Raw genomic sequence first — 23,319 nt, forward strand, 5'->3', positions numbered from 1 at the left:
TCCTTTGCATCTCTTGGTGTAGAGAGTAGAGAAAGCAAGTAGCACCCACTAGATGTACCAATATAGTCAGAAGATGGTGTTAAGATTGTCTTATAAGCAAAGAAGAGACTGGATCCAGAATAAATGGAACAAACCAACCATTTAAAGTCAGATCTCATTGTTTTGTTCACTAATAAAGGGAAAAATCATTCTTTGCTTTTTGTTAATTTCAGAAGTAGGCAGAATCATCAGGTTTCTATTTTGATTATGTCAAAGATCACCAGGTCAGCATTTTAGGATGGCTATTCCAGGTCGAACCAAAGGTCCATGTGCAGCACAGAATCATGTTTCTGACTGGCCCAAGCCAGATTCATTGCAAAAAGGCACAATTACAGCATGGAAATAGAGAAATCTCTCCACTGATACATCATCCCAGCACCCACCAACCTGTGCCTCAGGAATTTCCTAAGCCAAAAGGCCATATGCATTTAAAAACAGCGTATCAGCAGTCACATCAGTTTAAGACACCACAAACCAAATGTTATTGTCTTCCCTCATTCCTTTTCAATCTCTCAACCTCTTATGTGCAACTGACTGTACAACAGCAACACAGCGTGAGAAAGACAGGATAAAATGGCTCCTCACCGCTCCACCAAACTTAGAGAAAACCAACGAATCAGAGAGCTCAGATCAGACCAACCAGATGGTACTTTTGAAGAGCAAAAATACCACAAAGTCCAAGGTGACAGCTGTCAGTGCAGACCTGCCAGCCCATAACATTTCTGTAGCTACCCAGCATCTTGGATCCTGTGCATATAGACTAAAATGAATAAATAAATGAAAAAATCACCAAACAAAAACCTTTACTCATCTTATTATCCTCACTGTCTTTCCCTTTTTCTGTCTTTTTTGTCCATATCAGGGAAAGTGAGGATTGGGGTTTGGACAAACAAATGAGCTGACATCCTTCAGCACAGCTCAACTATAGCAAGTCTCTGCAATTCCTTCCCACCTCAAAGGTGGAACACAGCTGCTTAAACACTCTTAAAGGGATGCTCACAGCTGCCAGAGAGCATGGCCAGCACCAGACCCATGCCTGGTGACTCACCCAGGTGCCTGCATCATCACCCTGAACTCATGGCTGGAACCTCTTCACCCAACAGGAGCTGCTCAGCAGCCTGAGACACCTTCTAAACAACCTATGTCTCTACCAGTGGAGACTCAAACACCATCGAGCTTATTAGCCTGTCTCCAAAAGTGGCCAACAGCAGGTAGAATACATGAATACAAGACAAGTGCTACTTGGGGTGGAACTTTTCTGATATGCCCTCCAAAGCTTTCCTAACTTGCTTTGCTAGGACATCACAAGCCAGAGGTGGTGTCTTTACATTACAAATCAATTTTTCTCCTATTGGTTTCAACCAATGTAAATCATAGACATAATAATTCTACTGTTATAGGAACACACAAACATGAGCTTCACAGTTAATTATTTCTACTTACAAAGATCTTAGATTGCACGGTACAGAATAAGTCTAATTAAGAATACTCTATAGTGTCTCCAAATCTCATAAACCTCTTGCTCTTTGGTATAGTTACCAAGCCGGGGAAGATCTCCACATGTAAAACACCAATAATAAAACACCAATACTGTGTAAAGTGGAAAATTGTACTCCATTTTTAAATGGATTTTGTTAAAGCCATTGCGATAAGATGCAAACCCTATATACTGCCAAATGCTGATTCCTAGATAAAATGCACCTGTGACTGGAACTCACTCCTTTTCTTATTGATCTGATCTCTGTCTTCCAGAGAACTGTAGAATAGGCGGCCACCTACCCCTTAGTTCTTCCTTTCGTGTTCTCTCACCATAAGAACAGTTAGTGTATTCCCAATTAAATCAGAGAAAAAAGGTTGGACTCAAATATACGAGTTTATTTTCTCAAGTTCAAAGTTCAAGAAACACCAATCATATAAGTAAGTTTTAAAAAAAGAATGTCTCCCTTAACAAAGCAGTTTCTGGAGGCATCATTTAACCATTGGTCATGTTATTCAAAACAATCCAAGTTTGCCTGCAAGAAGTTGACATATTCCCTTTTTAATAAAGACAAACGAGCTTGGAAACTCATCTATTGAAATGGGTTCTATTTAATATATAGACACCATCACCAACAACATCCCTTTGAAGAACACCAAGAAGTCTGCCAGCTTTTAGGTTGTGCACAGTAATCTACTGCATCCAGGTTTCCAAGTGCAATCCAAACACCATAATTAACCAATAGTCACAAATAGTCACGAATAGCTTTCTTGACAAAGTTGAGAAAAACCAATTATGATTATTTTGTATGGAAATTACTCTTCATTGTTTTCTAATGCTATAGCAAGCAAATTTCAAAGAAATTCTGAATGCCAAGAGAACAAAAACAATAAAAAACAGAGTCAATCCTACATAGCGCCACATTATCGACATTTCATGTTTTCTACCTCATCTCCCACTGAAAGTTAATGATGCATTTTAAATGAAATGAAAGAAGAGATTCATTAAGTGTTATGGATCTGTGACAACATACTTTTTAAAGTGTAGAAATAACCGCTGTAGCCCTAAAATTCACCAGGGGTTTTGCTGAAAAAATCTACATAATGTCCTGCCTGAACTTAAGCTGCTTACACTGTCTTCAAAGAACCAGTTAGTCCATACCAAACCACAGCAAAGATGAATGGATTTTTTTTAATATCTTGTTTTTATCTCCATGTAGCAGTTTCTTGACACACAAAGGGAGGCATTTATCTAAAGAGTAGAAAGTAGTTACAAGCCATGCTAACATGAATCATTTAGGGACTTGAGGTCCCTTCCAACCCCTACAATACTGTGGTTCTCTAATTTACATTCATCTTTAAAAATGAAAAGCGTTTGAAAGAAGGAAGCCTCGTTCTACTCCCTGCACCACTGCAGCCCCAGACCCTGGTACGCTGTTGTGCACAACCCAGCCACCACCACCAGCCCTGTGGGCAAGCGGCAGCACAGCTCCACTACACAGAGCCCACGCCTAATGCTGCCTCTGGACAAGGCTTGCACCTCACCCTGCTCACACACACAGCCTGCAGCACAGCACAGGACTGGACAACTCCTCCCCGCTTCCCATCCCTGATATGAACATTTCTGTCAACACTGATGGATTTTCTGGTAATCCAGAAATTAAAAAGCAAGAAGAGAAACATTACTGTAGCAAATTTTTTTCTTTGCATTTATTTTAAACAGTATACATCATCTATTCTTTAATCTTGCACAAATAACCTTGGCATTATCTCTTCTGCTCTTTCCAATTCTTCCTAGCCCATAGGAGATGCTCGTGACTGCAGAGCTGTTCCACTTGCAACAATGCTTTCCTGCAGCCAGCAATTCCCACAGGAAGCATTCCTTTAAGTGTGGTATTACCAGGCTGAGTTGAGGCAGACTCAAGAGTAAGTCCAAAAAAAGAGCCTTCTTCATGAAGTTTCAAGTACTGCAATATCCCTCTTTCTGTTCTGTGAAGATGGTGTCTTTCAGCTGAAAAACCCATTCATTTAAAGTCCTTTAGAGTTCTTCTGTTAGAAATCAAACACTCTAAAAGAATATCTGTATCATCATCCTAGCCTTCACTCTACATGTGTATAAGACAGAACCATTGGAAAATTATAAAAATCGCTTTAAAATCGTTAATTATTTCACTGCCACTGACCTATTAAGATTTCAACTCTCCATTTTCTTTGAAATAAGAAAAAAACTATTTCATTCCAACAACCTTTTCAGCTTAGGGACTGTCAGATCCATATATTCAAGTGAATTCCAGAAATCCCCCAAAGCATTCATCTCTTAAAAGAATTTTTCATAGAAGTATTTTGTCATGATACAAATGATACTGAGCTTAGACAGGTAGGCTGTTGGCAATAACTGCTGAAGCTTAAAACATGAGATACCAGGCAAGTTTTCTCACATTAGAAGACATAAGAGGTAATTAGCTTCTATTTTGAAAACTCCTAGAAATACATCTGAAATCATTTTTCATAGGTAAAATCCATTTGTGCACAGAACTGCACAACCAAATTCTGTTTACAGTGTGTCTCTAGACACCACAATAGTTCTACATGGTTGCTCAATTTGTCTTTTTTTTTTTAAACATACATTTCTATCTTTTATGCTGTTGCATGAAAGCCTTCAAACTTATTTCCCAAGTATTCAGTCAGAACCACAAACAATTCAAAAATGAAATGCATAAGAGTTAATCTGAGCATGTTTCAACCTCAGAAAGAAGCTGTCATTTAGCACATTTTCTTGTGCTGCTTTTTCTTTCTCAAAAGAAGCTATCAGCAATAGCTTTCTTGGCAACAGGACACATACACATAACAGTCCTGATTCAAACAGTTAATTGAGGACAGATGTCTCAAGAGAATATCAGAGCTGCCTTCTGAATTTCCAAGCATGTCTTACTTTACAAATAAAAATAGCCTCATAGCTAGGAAAAATTCAGTGGCATTCTGCAAGTAAAGACAATTTGTTTTCCAGTGCATCTTTCTGTATTTTAATTACAGGTTCCTCCCAGTTTGAAAGAACTCAAGCATTTGCCACAGCCATATGGAAGCACCAAAGAGCAAGAGTGTTTTTGCATGAGATGTTTTTAAAAGTAGTTTTCATCCCAATTTCCAAAATATGCTAGCACTTCTCTAAGATGCTTAGTGCCTTAACTCATAACTATTATGTCAATATTTTTAAAGTGATTTTAAATTGCTCTGGCATAAGATCAAGCTTGACAACAGTTATAAAATCTAAGCAATTCAAAGTTCATTTTCACTTACACTCTTCTGTATAACCCACACGTACGAAAGTCGTGTGATCTGTAAGATTCCAGTTCCATTTAAGCTAGAAAATGCATTCTGATTAATTTTAAGGCTAAAAGTGAAAACCCCAATCAATCCTGATTTAATTTACCTTTCTTCTGCATAACAACACATTTCAGAAACACATGACAGTGATTATTGAAAGCTTTTTATAGCATAAGATTACAGTGTAAGATTAATTAGCAACACTATAATAATAGCAGTGCTAATTAATTCATCCTAACCTATAGCAAAATAGCATGAATAATCCTGCTAGCATTAACAACTTCCATGGTGTATACCTCACAATGAACCTTCTCACATGGTGTTGAATGTAACTGAAATGTAATGTCTCCCAGAACACAGATTAACTAATGTGCAGATGCAGTGGAAAATCTTACTGAGGCAGAACGACACGTGCGAGGAAGCAGGTAGCTTCTGACAAAAATCAGGGTTGGAAAAGTTCATGTTTAGTTCCCCATTTGTCCTTGAGCAGCACTGAGCGCACAGGGATCTCATCCCTGATCCCACAAAATCAACAGCAGGACTCCCAGTGATTGAATCTCAAGTTACTGGAGCCTAAACATACAAAGTTCAACGTAAGGCCACACAGTGAGAATGGATACTAAAGTCTGATAGCACGCATGTGCCTGGACACAGGGTCCTGGGACAGGGGAGCACACAGCAGGGAAAGGTACCTGGAGCCCAACTGTGGCTGGAAGTCATGCCTTCCAGCAGGACACCCCTTCAGCTGCACAGCAGCACGGCCTCCAGACCCCACGTGGGAGACAGTGGGCTCCCCACCCATGTCTACACTGAGCACAAACAGTATGAGAAAATGAACCTGTAAATTCAGGAAATGAACGAGTCCCAGCGGTGAAGTACAGAGCAGATGGCAGAACAGGATGCCTTGGCGCATGAGACTTGAGGGCCCACCTCAGGGAGGACAGATTCTGAACTCTTGTCCAAGTTTGGAGACTTCCTGAAGACGGTCCCAGAGCATTACCGTTAGTAGGAATCCCTCTTGCTTGCCTTTTGTCAAGAAAAGGCTGAGGAGGAAAAAGCCCATACAGGTATAACCCTGTCTGCTGAGGTCAATCCTCCTAGAGTAAAAATTTTGAAAGCATGAGCAAAAAAACAGAAATTGCAGAGATCAACCCTATCCCTGAAAATTCAGAGAAAATAAGTCGACTGGAATTGCAAGCTTGCCCATGATCTGGGCCAGACTGGTAGATAAACATCACTAAGAAAAGTTATCTTTGAGCCTTAAAAAATATTTTAGGCACTGTGTATATAAAGATATCGTTTTTCTTTCCATGCAGATCCATTATAAAATTAGCATTACTGGGAGAGGAGCAAGACTGACTGTTTAACAAAGCTAGATACAGCTTTTAAAAAGACCAAATGAACTTTGTCGGGTCCCATGGTCAGATCTTTTACTGTATCTTTTTTCCCAAGAACTCAGTTTTACTTGGAACAATAAATGAAAGCCATTTTACCTCATTATTCTAAATTCCACTGTTTATCATTCCATGAATTTAATTAATGTCATTTGCTTGCATGAGCTAGAACAGCCACCCGCTCTCTTTTGAACTTCCTCCAGACACATTGTGCAATTTTGATTCTAGAGTGGTGACAGCATTCGTATACTCAGGGCTTCTCACCTGCTGTCTGAGGGGTAGTTTTGTTAAATCGCACTGCAGTGACAGGTTATGGTGGACAGAGAAAACGTTATTGGTCTGAAAGAGTTGTTTCTCTTTCTGCTGTGAAGGAGCATGACAATTAACAGCTCCCCACTGAAACGGCAGGAGATGTACGACACTCAAAAGGTTTGACACCAGGAGAAAATTTGTCCAACTGCAGCTACACACCGTGTTACATGTTACTACATGAAAACAAGTCATTAAACGAGACCCAAGGAGATTCCTAGTCACTAATACTAATTACAGAACTGCCTTCAGACAATCCCGCATTCCCAACTTAATCCTAGCTGAACTAAATAACAATTCTGACAGTCCTACCAAGGCTTCATTTGTTAATACATGGTTAATATATGTTTGTTCGATCCGATAAGCTGGATCTTATTTCTGCCTTCCCCACCACCTCTACCCTCCATCCCAGTAAAGCAAAAACATAGCCCAGGGAAATCCTCCAACTTAACACTGACAATAAAACTCTCAAATTTGTAACAGCATAACAGAGTGATTAAAAACCATACTATAGCATATATTCATAGCTTCCCACTTCCTCTTATATACACAGACTAACACAGACTAGTAAAATACCTAATACAACACAATGATAAACTAGATAACTGAGTAGGAAACCCATCTGCCCACCCTCCCCTCATCAGTTCTTTTCTCACACTTTGGCAAATCCTGTTAAATTTCTTCAAATATCTGCATTCTCATCCCAGAGAATCAAGAGATGCTCTGACAGCAAACAGTGCTCAAACGTTCTCTTAATGTTAACTGGAAACTATCATGTTCTTCTCTAATCACTGGACTCGTTTTTCTTTCAGTACCTCTCTTGTGAGACTCCACATTTCCCTCATCCTGCTCATCTAGAAATGGAGTTCAAGAAAATTGAATTTGCAAATGTAATGTCTTGTGAATCAACAATATTTAGACAGTACCAAAAATAGTTACTACATGTCATACAAGTGTGTACCCACTAAACAGGGCAGTTGTTTTGCTTTATCATGGGCAGGTTTGCCAGCATGATTTACATTCATTTTGTTGTTTGTGGTGCAATTCCTTGATTAGCAGATAAAGACTTTCAAAAACATATATATACTTAAAACATGCTTGGAAAGCAGATGTGCATGTGCTTACACTTCTCCCAAACAGCAGGTTGTTTTGACACCAAAAAAATCCCTCACTGATAGCACACAATCCGCAGCTCCAGATACTGCCAGTGCTTTTGCTTCACTCTCACAGCAGAGCCATACCAATGGATCTTTGCAGAGAAGCATCAGCTGTGTCCCACTTTTTCTAGCATACATGAGCCACCAGACACATCTGCATTTATTTGGCAGGGTTTCATTTGGCAGGGTTCCTCCACACTTACACAATTTGTGCGGTTATGGAGAAGTTATCTCCCTGATCTTGTAGCCGCGTGCAGGTTTTATCTCCCTGACACAGTAACACAGACTATGACTCATTATCTACTGATACCACCTGCAGCAGCAGGGGCCACTGTGAGACATCATCAAATCTATCTCAATTCAGCTGTTTCCAAGAGGCAGGTACTACAAATAAGAACTGTTAATGTTGTACAAGATCCTGCTGTTACAGAATACTTTTTGTTGCCTGGCTCTTATATTCTCTGATTTTGTGCCATAATGAGGTATAACAAGGACAGTTAAATAAAAGATAGGATATTTGCCCACTAACATCTTCATTAACACAAGAGGTCTTTTAAAGAGCTGTGTAAAGGTAAAACGGAAAAAAACCTTTTCAAAACTACAGTTAACACAATTAAATTGCTTCTTGTTTTTATACCTCGTGGTTCATACATGCTGAAGATGATGGTACAAATCTTGCTGTAATTCTCAATAGCTGCCATTAATTCATCTCAAGTATTGTATTTTTATAAGAGATGGTTAAATACATTTTTTTTTATGTTTAGCTAGGAGATACAAGGACATTAAGACAGTAAGCTAAATGCCTCTCTTGATCCTTCCTGCCATCAGTCACAAATTGCTCCTGAGGGGTCAGTCTATTTGTGTTATCCCAGTAGTGGTACAAATTTTGGTCCTGGGTGTCATTGCTGGCAGACTGAAAGAGTGGGGGGCAAACTGGTGAACTGCTACACTGGACTTTACCACTGGAGCTTATTTTCAGAACTGTGGCTTTTCAACCAAATGAACTGGAGACTATATTGAAAATGACTAGCTGATTGTCCAATATGTTTAATTTTTATTCAATAGTTTAATTTTTAAAAATATTGTTATGGAATAAGAAACAATCTTAAAACCGAGACAGCAAATGCTGTCAGATTTATATCTGTCATTGGTCCAAATCCACCACAAAAATTCCAGTATTATCATTGCATTCTCAACATGAGCTACTTCTTCAGCTAATACTTAACTTTTTCCTTAAACTATATACATGCATCTCTTCTTAATACACAAGAAAATTCAACATATGCAGCATTAAATATAAAATGAAGCGAAGGGAAATGAAATCTCTCAAGATGCTCGTTTCAGATTCATGCCATTTAAAAATATCACCAGAATGATATTGTCTCAAGTTAAAAAAGAAAAAAATGGAAGATTAAAAGCAAAATAAGGTGATTCTCCTCTGTCATACAAGTTTCTCACTACCAGCCAGTTAATTTTCCAGCCATGGATTTTTACCTACTACTTTGCAAAATATAAAAGCAAATATGACTATTCAAAAGATTAGACAGCACAAACATACACAGTGCAAGTTGTTGTTTCAAATACAGACCTTGTAATTTGAGTATAAGTTTATTCAGTAAGGCTAAAATGACTAAAATGAATGAGAATTTCAGCTTTACCTAGTCTACATAATTTCTGTATAGCAGAGGAAGTTAATGTCAGAGAAAGCAAACAATTTTTGCACTTCCCATCACTCTTCACTGCCTTCTCAGGCTAGAGGCCCAAGCAGGTAAAGTATTTTTCACCCATGGCAAAAGATGAATGGTGGCAAACCAGGAGGCTGACACTGCTATTTCTACCTATACCAGCAGCAACACGAAACTGTATCCTGCTTATTTACACAATGAGGATGTAAATCAGACATCTGATGTCAGTGACCTTATGATGTGTAGAAATACCCACCGGTGAGCGGGTGTCCAATCCGGTTTCCTCTGAAAGCTGAGGGAAACGTTGGCCTGGATGGTAATGCAAGAGGAAAGATGCTTACACTTGTGAGTATAGGCAAAAGACAAGGTTCACTGACAGACTGAAAAATGTTCTTGTGGCATGGGAGATGGAAGGGAGCTTTAATCCTAGTTTTTCTATTAGAAAACAATGAAGCAGAACTGAAGACACAAAGTTTTGAGTATGCCATGCAGAAGTGATTGTAAAAACTAAACTTCAAAAGTCTTTCTGCATCAGGCATTTGATGCTATATAATGTAATAAGAAATTTAGTTGCCCAGCATTTCACAGAAGAAAAAAAATTCAAAAGGATTAAACCTCAAAAGTTTCCAAAACTGTTGTAGACAGAGCTCTGAAGTCTCATCTTTTTAACATGCAGCAGCTAAGAGGAGCAGTGTGGGATAGCTACTCTAAACTGGGGAATCAGTTTTTCACCAGACATAACTGTTTGGGAACAAAAGAAAAAAAAAAGTTCATTTTCACCAACAAAGTAAAACTTTGTTTAAGGTCAATACTAACAAAACGTTGCAAGCTTCGTGTTTCATTTTGTATACATGAACATCTAAGTACCTGAGAACAGCACTGGAACTTCCAGGGTGTGTATGCAGGGAGATGCATGGAGGAAAGCTATGATAAATCAGCCTGTTGATTGTAGAGTTCTTGCAATTTGCTCCCAAGAATCTAGTGCAAACTTCTATTAAAGAATATCTATAACCACTGCTGTGCGAAGAAACTGTCTAAATCAGTCTCTGTCAGATTCAGGTTGCTATGGTACAAGCTAAGTGACCTCAAGCCAGCTCACAGTGTTGTAAGTGCTACAACCACTCCTTGACTGCAGCCCACCCATACTAAAATACAGGATAGGGAATCAATTACACTGTGCTTCTGACCCAGTATGACTATTGCTTCTTTCTCCATCTTATTTCCACATCAAATTCCTCCTCCATTAACATGAAGATGCTGCAGTGTTTTCAAAAATTGTAAATTAACATCGCCACAGCATGAGAAATGTCTGAACTAATCCATGCTGTGTACCTAACTTCTAAAACTCAGAAGTGGTTATAATAAAATCACACCCAAAAAAGTTCATCATGTTTTTAATAAAAAAAGCAACATATATACACATAGATATATCAAGTGTGTGTGCATATATAGTGCGTGTATAGATGTTTTATTTTTTTCCCCACACATTGGAGGATGGGGGGAGAGCAGACTTATTAGGACTCACTGTCACGTAGGTAGCTATCATTTAATTGACACCTACATTGGGCAGAATGTGTCTTACCTTCTGTCAATGCTTGGACTGCAACAGCTCTTTAGTTCTCTAGCATACTGTTGACAAAGTTACCCTTAATTTCACGGAGACTCTGAAGCACTGAAGCAGCTGAGAGAACAGCAAGTCACCAGCAAACCACAAATTCTTGGTTCCCCATCCTATATTCAAAGAGCATGGTATTTTTAGTAGACTATCAATCTACTCCAACGCCATTCTGGAAGGAAATCAATTTTTAGCCTTTTCATCTATTAAACAAGTCTGAGTTGATTAATAATCCGGCCACACAGAACTCCAGCTTTGCTCTCAGCCAAAACAAACAAGCAAAAAAGCTTTAAGCAACCCTACTGCGGGTTATCCTAAAGACAAGGATAGAACAGTTTGCTGCCAACAGCTTTACAAGCAGTTATCAGGCTTACCCTCCTCAATTAAAAGCTTTTAAAATTGCTGATAGAGGATATAAATGTTTTTCATTTACTCAAATCTTTACTAAATGTCTCCATGACCTTGTTCATGCTGGCTTTTTCCAAACATGGAAGGTGCCTCACCCCACATTTTTTTACATGTACTCCGATTGCCACAACCACTAAAGCTTTTTTTTTTTTTTTATCATTACTGTTTCCAGTTCACTTCCACAAGGGTGCCAGAAAAGAGACTGATGTATATCACATGTCAGGGACCATTAACTTTTTAAGCACTGTGTTTTGTGGATATGCCCTGAGCAGAATTAGATAAAGCAATGGTAATTAAGTCCCTGGCCACCTGGATCCTTTCCAGTTCTGAAGAGCACTATCACAGCTCTAGACCTAAACCAGAGCAAGGAAAAAAAAAAAAAAAGCAACAAAAGGCAACCAAAGAAAAAAGGTACAAAATAGCAAATTTTACTCTGCCATTTTATTCTCCAGACTCTTTTATTACTTGTCTTGAGCATAAGAAAAAAAAGTCAACTGAACAAGATGTAAACATACCTTTTATCCCCCCAGCATCCACCCAAGGCAGTAACTTTTCTAGAGGCTTATGCTTTTTATTCAGAGATGAAAAAAATCATGAAAAAACTCCTTAATTTTTCTTCTTCCCTACCCCCACACCTAAATAACAAAGCTTTCTCTTCTTCCATACCCCAATAAATCAATACAAATTCTACCTAGCCATTCCATGTTTTGTAACTCTTCTTCCCTGTTTCCTACACCCAGTGTTTGTTATATATAGATGCTGTTTGTAAAATAGAAGGTGTACTCAACAGTTAGATGAGGGAACCCAAATTACACCACAAGCTCAGTTTGAAGTATTACAATCTTACAGTCTTACCTACACAGCTCCAAGCTTTGTTAGTGAAAGCTAATATTTTAATTGTAACCATGTTGCTCTAATTTCAAACCAGATACTATGGTTAAAGCCTTGTTTAATGTTCTGGTACAATATCCTATTGTTCTCAAAGGTTATTATTGTGACTAAAAATTAAGATAATTGCTACGGAAAATTATCTCCCCCAATCATAACTCAATAGGGAAATAACAGGAAATAATTAATCTTGAAAAAGCATGTTAAACAAAAGTCGCTTCCTGTAAAGATGTGATTTTTATTTAGTGAAGCAGAAAGAGAGGAGTGTTCTCAGGGTGTTTATCATCCCCATTCTGGAGTACTGCTGCAACATTTCTTCCCATTTTATTCACATTTTTACTGTTTTTCTTTAATTTTTATTTACACCACTACTTCTGAAGCTGATGTGTTGTGGCTTCCACTTCCTCTGCAATCTTGAGTTAAATTTTGAGTTAAAGAAAGAATACCTACTGTAACCAACCTTTATGAGGATCTTAGCAGCAGCACGGAAATACTTCTGCAACATTAAAAAGATACGGCCTAAGATGTAAGATCTCATCCACAGCTGCTCCTCTTCCAGTTGTCATTATGTTTACTCACTGCTACACTGAAAACAGGCAGCACAACCTGTTACACAGTGCAGCAGAAAAAAATGGATTTAGTTCTGATTGCTCTAGAGGCCTCTTCTGAAAAGACAGCTACATACCTTTAGTCTCCTTTCTTAGAAATACTATTAGTGTGCTACTCAATAAAACTTTAAAGATTCATTGCTTGATCATCTTCAAGATCTTCTTGAGCTTTACCAAAAGTGTCATGTAAGCATAAAGCATTATGTCCTTCTAATAAACATGCTGAATTCATAGGCAGAGACAAATGAAGAACCAGAAGGTCAACTTCAGATTTTCTACTTACTCCTACCTTTTCAACTGTAGCTGAATTGATGGGAGAACAAGGAACACCAAGCAGATAACCCTGTGATCTCACAGACCAAGTCAAGGAATTATTAAATAGTCCCAAAACCTTTCCTGCATTTCCTCGCTACTAAACAACCTCTCTCTTTTTCCTACCTATACTCATGAGATATCATCCTTCCCCAATTTAACTAAGATGCACAGTGAAAGCTGTGTCAGAAATGAGTCTACGTCATGGACTTTATAGTCCTGTCATCATTTCAAATTCCTAGTCTGGGAGTTGAACAGCTCTGTCATCAGCTGACACCGGCTCATCCAGGCTTCTGCAATGATGCTCAAATTACCGAAGGGAGCAGTTCTGGCAAGAAGAATCTGTGGCAGAAGAATTCCTCTCACATCTCAGTTGCTCGACCACCACAAGAAGTGAGTTTAAAATACTGAAGTCCAAGTGTGTAAACAATAAAATCCAATATTCAAGTAAATCTGCACTGTTAACTATGCTGCATGAACTGGTGCTTAGCTTTCTCCTAATATATTTAGCTTGTCCCACTTCCTTTTTTTGTACTGCAAAAACAGAAGTTTACCTTAGCTTATTCCCCTCTTACTAGGTAAGACAGCTCCTTAGAAACAACAGTCAGTGTTAGCGAAGTGATAATTCATGTCCTCTGAAAACAAATATTGGGTCTGCCAGAATGAATTTTGTTATGCCCTGGTGGAATACACTGGAAAAATATTACAGGAAAAATTGTCCTGAAATTACTTGGGCAGTAACTGAGCACAACATTTCTGATGACCAAAAGGTTGCTCTTAGCAGCTGTAAGTGGGAAGCTATCAATGACTTAAAACTACACACACAGAACAGGGAGAGGACACACCATGCCCATATTCCCACCAAACAAAGCTTTACCAACAAAAACACTAAATCAGTAGCACATCAGATAAAAAGTCACAAATCTCATGTAAGAGACCTAAAGATGACAATAGTCAGAGAAGATTCTGATACAGTTTGATGGGCTGGAACATACCTCTCCAACTCCAAAACACTAAAATAAGAAAGGGTCAAGAAGATCGAAATAAATGTAATCACATGTTGAGTGTCTAAGTTTAGCCACTCTTGTCTCAGGTATAATGATTTCTGGAAATTACATGACGTGGCAAATTATAAGAAAAAACTAACAAAATGAAATGAAAAGGTTTTTGTAAAATAGTTTCCTGGGCCACGCTTAAAAATAAGTGTCAGTACTGGCATGCTCCCCGATTTATCATATACCCAAAATTCTACATGAGACAGTAGCAACATACAACAGATGTGAATTACCCAAAGAGAAAAAGATGGATAAATGTGCACTTGCTTTTATCATCTCCAGAAAAAGAACTCCATGACCTCCTAATCACAGCGAAGCTGAACAAGCACATCTAGTGTTAATTAGGTTAGCAAACTTGGCATCAGAAAAGCGACCTACTCCTCGTATGTTCCTTTAGCAACTCTTCAGTAACTCGTAACTTCACCCTTAACTTTATCCCAATATTTCTTCGACTTTCTTCATACACATTACATACCAAAACTTCCTTAATGAGAAGATTTTCTTATGGTAATAATGCCCTTTATGTTGAAAAAAAAACAAAAACTTTCAAAAACAGAGTGGAATAAAAAACAATTTCTGAAAACTTAGATGTACAAGAAAAACAAGTTAAAACTAGGATGAATGAACAACAGATTTTGAAGACAGCAAGGCACTTTTGAGGGATGTATCTCTGCACTTTACAGTAGTGCCTTTACTTCTGATTAAGTTAAATAAAATCAGTCACGCAAACAGCCTAAACTTACAAGTCTTTTGGTTAAAATTAACCATGGGTACACAGAGACTACCATACACCAAACTGGTATCTCTTTTTCACTTTAATTTCAGTTTAGTAAATCTCAGAAAAATGAGATAGAAAAATCAACTCTGACATATAAAAGACGCATGTATGTTTCCAATGTAAACACTGATTTTCTTTTCCATCCTATCCTAGAATTCTAGATCTGCCCTTACTTAGACCTGTAGTTTCTCAGTCACTGATACGTGACAATTCTAAACTGACCCGAAAAAGAAAGAATAGCTCAACACCTGAGAAGAGGGTGGCGGGCAGCACTTCACATGCATAAAGAGGCATATTCAACTGACAGATATGCAGGCATGTGAACTCCCCAGGGAGCTGAATGAAAGGAGCATATTTACTTTCAAGGTTGAATCTGCTTGTAAGAAAAAAGCAGCAAGACTGTAAGTGCTAGAAAGGTTAAAATTTTCAGAAAGATGGAAATTCTCCTTCTAATCAATCCCTATCACCTCACATGCAGTTAAGATACTGTTCAGAAAGCTACCTACACATTAGAAGTTTTACGACAACAGAAAGATTAGGGAGATTGCTCTATGGGGTTGCCCAAGAACCTTTGGTCCAGCCATTCTTCTCTCAAAACTTTGTTATAAACTGGTTCAATCAAAACACCCATTAGAACCCTCTTTCTTCCAACAAAACTGTTCTAAGATTACTAACCTGCTCTAGAAGTCTGCCCTATTAAATGTTTGTTAAGTACGGTTGGATTTTACCTTACTATTATTTCAGGATAGAGCTTGCATATATTTCACTGTTTTCATAGATGTGAGGATCTGAAATGACAAGATCTTTAAAATGGCTACCATTTTATTACCAGAATCTCTTATTTTCTTATTACTTTACATAATTTTTCAGACATTTTCAAAACATCCATAAAGCATCAATTGCATTCATAAAGCGTCAATTGTGACATAGTACAAGTAGATCTACAGCTTCCTCTTGACAAGAAGCAGAGGGGCAGGTGCTGAGCTCTGCTCTCTGGGGACAGCGACAGGACCCGAGGGAACGGCATGGAGCTGGGACAGAGGAGGGTCAGGCTGGGGGTTAGGGAAAGGTTCTGCACCCAGAGGGGGGTCGGGCACTGGGACAGGCTCCCCAGGGCAGTGGTCATGGCACCGAACCGCCAGAGTTCAAGAAGCGTTTGGACAACGCTCTCAAACACAGAGTCTGATTTTTGGGTAGTCTTTTGGGAACCCAGGACTTGGATTCAATGATTGTTGTGGGTCCCCTCCAACTCAGGATATTCTGACTGATGTTATTCTATGCAAGACACCAAGTCTACATTTGGTCCCAAAAATAAGAATTGTTTCAGGCTTGATTTCACTCAGTAGAGCTACTCTCAGTTTTACAGTCAACATGCTACATATGAATTTCTTAAGTAGTTTATGTGGCTCTGTCTGCTATTATGAAAAGAACCATAAATGGATACCAAACAATTATTCCTCAGCCATTAAATGTCTCTCAGGTTTCTAGGCCGCCTCCTCACACATGTATGTAAAGGCTGAAGAATAAAAAAAGCAAGGACTGATTTTATCTCAAGGTTATGGAAACACCATTAGACCACAAAACTATGGTGTCAAAAATTTATCTTGACATTTGAAAAAGTCTCGGTGGAGTTAAAAGCCTTATCACATAATTAACCGTAGATAATTCTGTTTAATACTGAGGATCAGAATTTAAAAACAGCCACAACCTTGATAAACGGCATGTTAAATAAACTGGAGCTTCCAAAGAGTGATCAGATAGCAAGAATGAAAAAAATCCAACTCCAACTCAAAGGGCAGTTGACACATGAACAAATTGTCTAGTAAGAACAGGGCAAAACTGTAAAAAGGAAAGGTACATGGCCCTTCTGAAACACCTCCCCATCCAGTACAGCTGATATTTTCCACAGGTCTTATGTAAATTAAGAATACATTGGGCTGAAATTCTATCCCCACTTAAGAAATGGCAGAGCTTTCTTTGATTTTCAATGGGAAGTTTGCATAGTTTGCACTCAAGGGGACTCAGTCTACTGAATGTCACAAGAAAGTGAATAAAACTATAATTAATTATCCACAAAGACAAGAGCAGTGACGAGCAGAGAAGGAAGACTGTTTAAAAGAGCTTCTGTGAAACTCCTTTGACCTCATTCAGGTTGGAGAACTTCCAATAACTATCTGGAATTTAGTCATCTCACTGCAGGACGGTTTTTCTCTTTTGTCTGCCTGTTGCTTATCTTCCTGCTTGAGGACCCAGCATCAAACAATAAAAATGACCTTTGACTTTTTTTTGTTGCTTTCTTTTTTTTTTTTTGTCATGCAATGAGAGAACTGATCCAAAATAGTTCAATGCTAGAACAGGCACCTACTGAACTTGAAAAGAATGTTGGAAGAGGTTGGGAAAACAAGATTACATCTTCAAGCCATGTATCTGTGACCACACAGAAGTCATCACAGCTGGTCTTTTTTTTTCTTTTTTTTTTCTTTTTTTTTTTTTTTTTTTTAAAGAGACCACAGAAGACTTCCTAAGACTTTTATCAGACATTTACAGTTCCAAAGCCTTAAGTTTTACCTGCTGGGACTAAGCATCCCTATTTAGCTTGGGGGAGGAAGAACGGGACAAAACACCCCCAGTATTTTTTCCATTGTCATTCAGCTCATCTTCCCAGAAAGATTTTATACAAGTGGCCGAAAATGCTTGCTGCTGCTGCTACCTCTGTGGGGATGGGGTCATATTAAAATCATGTTTTAATATAATGTTACACTTCATAATGTACTCATCTGACAACCAAATTGGGAAGGCTATAAACTACCACATGGAAAATTAGAGAGTGACATTAGAGCTTCCAAAAACCATTGTGCCTGACCAGGAATCCAAACAAGATGCTGATTTTTACTTGCACGTAAAGCATAGGGTTACATTTAGTCAACAACTCTTTCCTTCCAATGAACTCAGCTGCTTAGCCAGATTCTTCCTTCCCTTGTCTCAATTTTATTATTATTACCAATATGAAGTAACAGCCATGATAGATCTATGCCGTTGCTCTCCCTTTTCCTGGGGCAGACTACCACACAGGCTCAGTTACATGTGCAAAGGAAGAAGGAAATGAGACCTACTTTAATCATTCCAGCACCTCCAAATTTCTAGAATTTAGAAAGAAATCAGCAATAACTTGACAACGTGGTGCATTCAATAGGGCTGGAACAAAGTCCCAGGCAAAATGTGGAATACCCCAAGTTTACAATGTCTTTATCATAGCAAAGGTATAGTGGGACAAATGTTGCCATTTACTACTTTAAATGATCATTCTATGTCTCCAGTTAACAGGATTTGGAGCTGGGAAGTTTTAACTTTCACTCTGTACTTGATGCCCTCTTGCTTCAATTTAGTAAAATACATGGGAGGGAAGAGGAGGTGTCCACACATGCAGATGCTTCTGCATGTATGTACTTCAACATTTTTAAAAGCTTGCACATGTTTTTCACCAGTGTGCCAATATATTGAGCAGCCATCATACCACTCCTGTAAAGCCACCATGCTATCCAACTTGAAACGTCTCTCCTAAGGTTGCGAATATGTGCAAAGCGGTAAACTAATTAATAGTTTATTAAAAGGATGAGTTCAAACCTTTCTTCCCCATTGTGCAACCCTGCCCCCTCTCTATATTTGTCAGAGACTGGTTTGCTGAGCCTGCCTGGTCACAGAGGACAAATTTGTGACTTCTTTTGCTGGGAAGAGTTCTTGTAGATGGGTTGGTGGGCAGAGTAAGTACGGGGAGGTCCAGCAAAGTCTAGAACCAGAACATCAACCAACAACCCACAGGTGGGATGAGGCAAAGAACAGAGCTCATACTTTCTCCTCACAATGCCCTGGGTGGCTCATTTCAATCTAACACAATTTCGCTTAAAAAAAAAATCTCTAACACTTTCTATACTGAAAAGCTTAATGATGAGCTGAAATTACTTATTTTTTATCACAGGTCATAATTATGTGATTACCATCATCATGACAGTCCACCAAAGCATCACTTATTGCATTTCATCTCATATGTTCAACAATGATATAAAAGAAATCAATGAAAGAACCATGGCCAGTATCCAACCTAAGATTGTTAAATAGAGGGCAACAACATTTGGAAACAAATTCTTGCAAGCTGTGACTCAGTTCAAAACAGTTAAGTAACGATCATCTGATAGTCAGCCTTACCTTCAGCTGTACAGATTCTCTAAACCAGTTAACACAGAGCATTTCATCTGGCAAAGTGCAGGCTGAACCAGAGTGCCAGAGCAAGACAGTAAAACAGTTTGAGTGGAGACTAAGCAGTGCATATGTTTGTTTGGTCCCCACCCCCTCCCCCCCCAAGAGTGAGTATAGTTCAGTCTGAGGTTTTTTTGAAGGGAAAATTGAAAATTCACATCACAGCAGTCCAGTCAACAATAGAAATTCCAGATGAAAAACATTACTTCTAATCCTTTTGTCCCCAGCAAAAAAGATTCCACTAGTGTGCAAACAGACCAATAAAATCATATTGCATTTTAATTTTTTAAGAGGTTCTTCCTCTTCTTTGAATCAGAAGAAAATCATCTAAGTTTGATTTTTTTCATAACAAAACATTAAGACTACTGAAACGTGCCTGAGTTAGGAGAAATCGTGCTAGAATTTAGCAACCAGAAACCGGAAAGCTTGACCAAGTTAAAACTATGAGCATTCTCCTTATAACATACTTCTACTAGAACTGTAGAAATCAAGCTTTCTGAAATGAAAGCAATAAAATATGTACAAGAAAACATACTAATATTTATTTAGTAATAAAACAAACATTTTGTGTATCATGTAAATGAATTTCAAGTATTTTACCACGTAGCATTTTAGAACAGATGATCCACATGACCCCTGAGAACAGTTTGTGGGACATGCTACTGCCACGAACACCCATTAGCACATATTACTGAATGGCAAAACAGATTGCAAGTATATCTAGAAATATAAGACACTTTACAAAAAAAATTCAGGATGATGAATGACGCTATATGCTCTTTATCACCATTTGAAAAATTACTTAAGTTAATTGATTCAATTGTTTTTAAAATTGTTTGCGGTGTTTGTGTTTTTTTTAATGCAACATTACTTATTTATTTTCCAAGAACTTTAACATGACAATTTAAAATGGAAAAGGAGAACCCCCATCTGGCTTCTGCTTTTATTTTGAAGTGTTATATAAAACCTACACTTTTTGTTAAACGGTGACTGAACAGAAAAAATTGTTTGATTTTGCTTTGTTATATATAACATTCTGGATGCATCCACTGAACTGCTGCTCAAAAATAAATCAAGAACACAATGAAAGGATAATTTATGAGTTGTCAAGCAATCACATTTTAACACTTACTTTTGTGAAGATCTGAAAAAAGTCAATTGCAGCTGGCAAGTGAGACGCATCCTCAATCTCTGCTTTCAGATACAGTTGCAAGGTGTGCGCAAGGTGCCTGAGGCCATCTTTCATTTCTTCACTTAGTTGTTCAGTATCTTAAGGGGACAGGAAAAAAAGTACACCAAGGCATAAACAGAACCTTTCGCCAACATCTTGAAAATGTACAATGGCAGCTATATAGTCTAGACATTTCCAGTCTCAGAATTAATCTTGGCAGAGGGCAATTTTGACAGAGGGCAAACATTTGTCTTTTTTTCCTGACAACTACCTATCAACACAAAGAAGAGTTTATCATGTTGCTATTACCAAATTGCATAAATTCAATGGTAAGTTAAAGATCAAAAGCCAAAAGATAAAGCAGATATGTAAGCAAATGCAAGACATTAGGTACAAAAAATAGGCATCTAGGGGTTTATAATGTTAAAAATGAGTTTGAAAGGTTATGCAGCAGCTCCTTCCTCCTTACAGAACTGCACATTTTTATACTGTATTCTTCCCGGAGGTGTCAAACACTTCATGTCAGCAGATAAAAAGGGAGAGTGTTTTTGAGGCAAACATAGTTTCATACACAGCAGCAGCTGCTAAACAGAATTGATATGAAGGAATATTAAGCAAATACCACTCCTATATTAAAGCACCATTATTTATGCTTCACACATAGGAATCCTGAAGCAAAAATACAGTGCCTTATTTTCTAATGAAGTAATCATCCATGCATCAGATCAGTGATAACATGAAAAGTGAAACTCAGCTGTCCTAGTAAGTTCAGTGCCTCACCAACATGGTTCACATTTCCTTTTTTCTGCCAGTGAGCACAAAAGACCTAACTGGAGAATGGACAATGAACAGATTCAAGCATCAATCATAACAAAAGTCTAAGTGGATAATTATGCCCTGAGAATCAACTTCATCTCTGTATAACAGTGATTTTTATATATATATAATATATATATTTTAAACATCTATCTTTATTGGGAACAGAAATAACCTTTCATTAAGAAAGGTTCTTCCCTGTGCTTTAGATGCTTCCCTGTACTTTAGACGCAAGCCTTCTGGCATCCTGGAAGAACAATTCAAGATCCTCTTTAGAGCTAACCCCTAGTTACTCATTTTAAAAAAGGATGCAATTAAAGCAGACGTCCCTGGGTTTGGTTAAACATCTGGCTAGTGTTTGTGATTCTTTGGCTTCTGTGTCCCACCCCACCCAGCATTCCTGCACTTGAAGGTACAGGCGGGCTCTCCCAGAGCGCTCAGATTCAGCTCCTCAGAAAGTTCACATCACTCATCACACAAAAAGCAGACAGATGCTCCTTGTTAGTTAAGCGGCACAAAGGCTATGTAACTAAAGGATTTACTTTTTTATAGCTATACAACTATATAATGCACATTGTGAAATGTATTATGACAAAGACAGGCATGATTTGCTTCACTATCAGCAAAAAAAGCACCTCTAGAGTGGAGAACAGAAGTCTTCTAAGTAGACGTTGCAGTTTAGGACAGATGTGAACAAGAAATACTGAATCCAACTAGAACTTCAGGGAGAATTTTGAGAGACAGGAGCAGAACACAATTATTCAAATCGGACTCTACCCAGGACATCAGAGCTAATGATCCCCACAAAAAGTGCCACAGGACCTTTAATGGCAAATGATCAAGACCTGGTTTTCACAACACATCATGAAACCAAGGCAAAAAAACAAAGGAAAACAAAATTTGTTAATGTTTTCATTTTGTTTTTCTAAGAAACATTTTTTTGCTGTCAGAACCCTGGTATGGGAAAGAAAATGCTATCAAAGGCTTGGGGAATGGTTTCTAAATGAGGCATGGGGATTTAATTATGCAGCCCTGATACCGATACAAGTGAAATAGCAAAAAATCTGCCCATACTACTACACACAAACACTTTCCTGCATACTGAAACTAGTTAAGCACAAGCAAAGTTGATTTCTGAATCATCTTAACACACAGCAAGCCAGTGAAATCATGTAAGTAAAAAAGCATTGTATAATAAAACCGAACCAGCAAAAGTTGCAATACAGACACGCCTCCTACTTAATCTCCTACTTAATCAGCACTTCAGAAAACAATGAATTTGAAGGAACTATGGAGTGGGGAATAGAGCTTTATAAAGGGCTATGTGCTGCCAAATGTTCCTCATTTGTTTGCTTTTAATAGATGTATTACACATTTCACCAGATATTGAATCCCTAAGTGTGTAAAACATCATATAAACTGAATAAAAGCATATAGGTCACCCACACTGAAAATCAACCAACCATATAAAGTAACACTTAAAAAGGAATATTGTAAAGTAGACATAGATAGTGTAGTGACAATTTTTGTATATTTTGGACTTCAAAAACAACAAAAAAAGAGTATCAATTAGAATTCTACCCATAATATTTATGATAGGGTTGAAACAATCTTGTATTATACAGATGCTTCCTGAGAAGTTGCTTGCTTGAGATCACAACCTGTATTTCCAGTTCATATGATTTCCTTCTACGAAATATTTTTTCCTTCATACTTATACCTCTAATGAAAAAAACTTCTATGAATTTCATATGCATTCTACCAATAACAAAGGAAAGTAAATCCCGAATTGTTATCAACACTACCTGTAAATTGTGCAGTAAATAGGAAGCTTGCTGAAGATACAGTAGCAGCAAATAGCACCACAGTGACTACAGGCTGTCACCACCATGCTACGATATTCTTTTGGGCTTTGCTTTTCATTCTAAAAGCAAAACTATAGAGACATTCTTTTCACTATAGCAAGGTAGCTGTGAAATCAGCAAAAGTGGTTAGCCAAAAACTTTCCATAAGATTATGCAAGTGTCATA

The 23,319-nt window shown here is 38.0% G+C and overlaps 1 protein-coding gene across 3 annotated transcripts in view; it reads right to left on the minus strand.

Annotated features, from left to right (window-relative positions):
• SMYD3 (SET and MYND domain containing 3) overlaps positions 1 to 23,319 on the minus strand; it is a 379,637-nt gene that overhangs the window by 313,602 nt on the left and 42,716 nt on the right. For all 3 annotated transcript variants that reach the window (XM_083830359.1, XM_083830360.1, XM_083830361.1), the window contains one exon: positions 20,435 to 20,571. In XM_083830359.1, the coding sequence (XP_083686485.1) occupies positions 20,435 to 20,571 (137 nt within the window). The remainder of the gene's footprint in view (positions 1 to 20,434; positions 20,572 to 23,319) is intronic.

The sequence above is a fragment of the Anser anser genome, assembly GCF_964211835.1.
Source record: "Anser anser genome assembly, chromosome: 3".
Classification (NCBI taxonomy): domain Eukaryota; kingdom Metazoa; phylum Chordata; class Aves; order Anseriformes; family Anatidae; genus Anser; species Anser anser.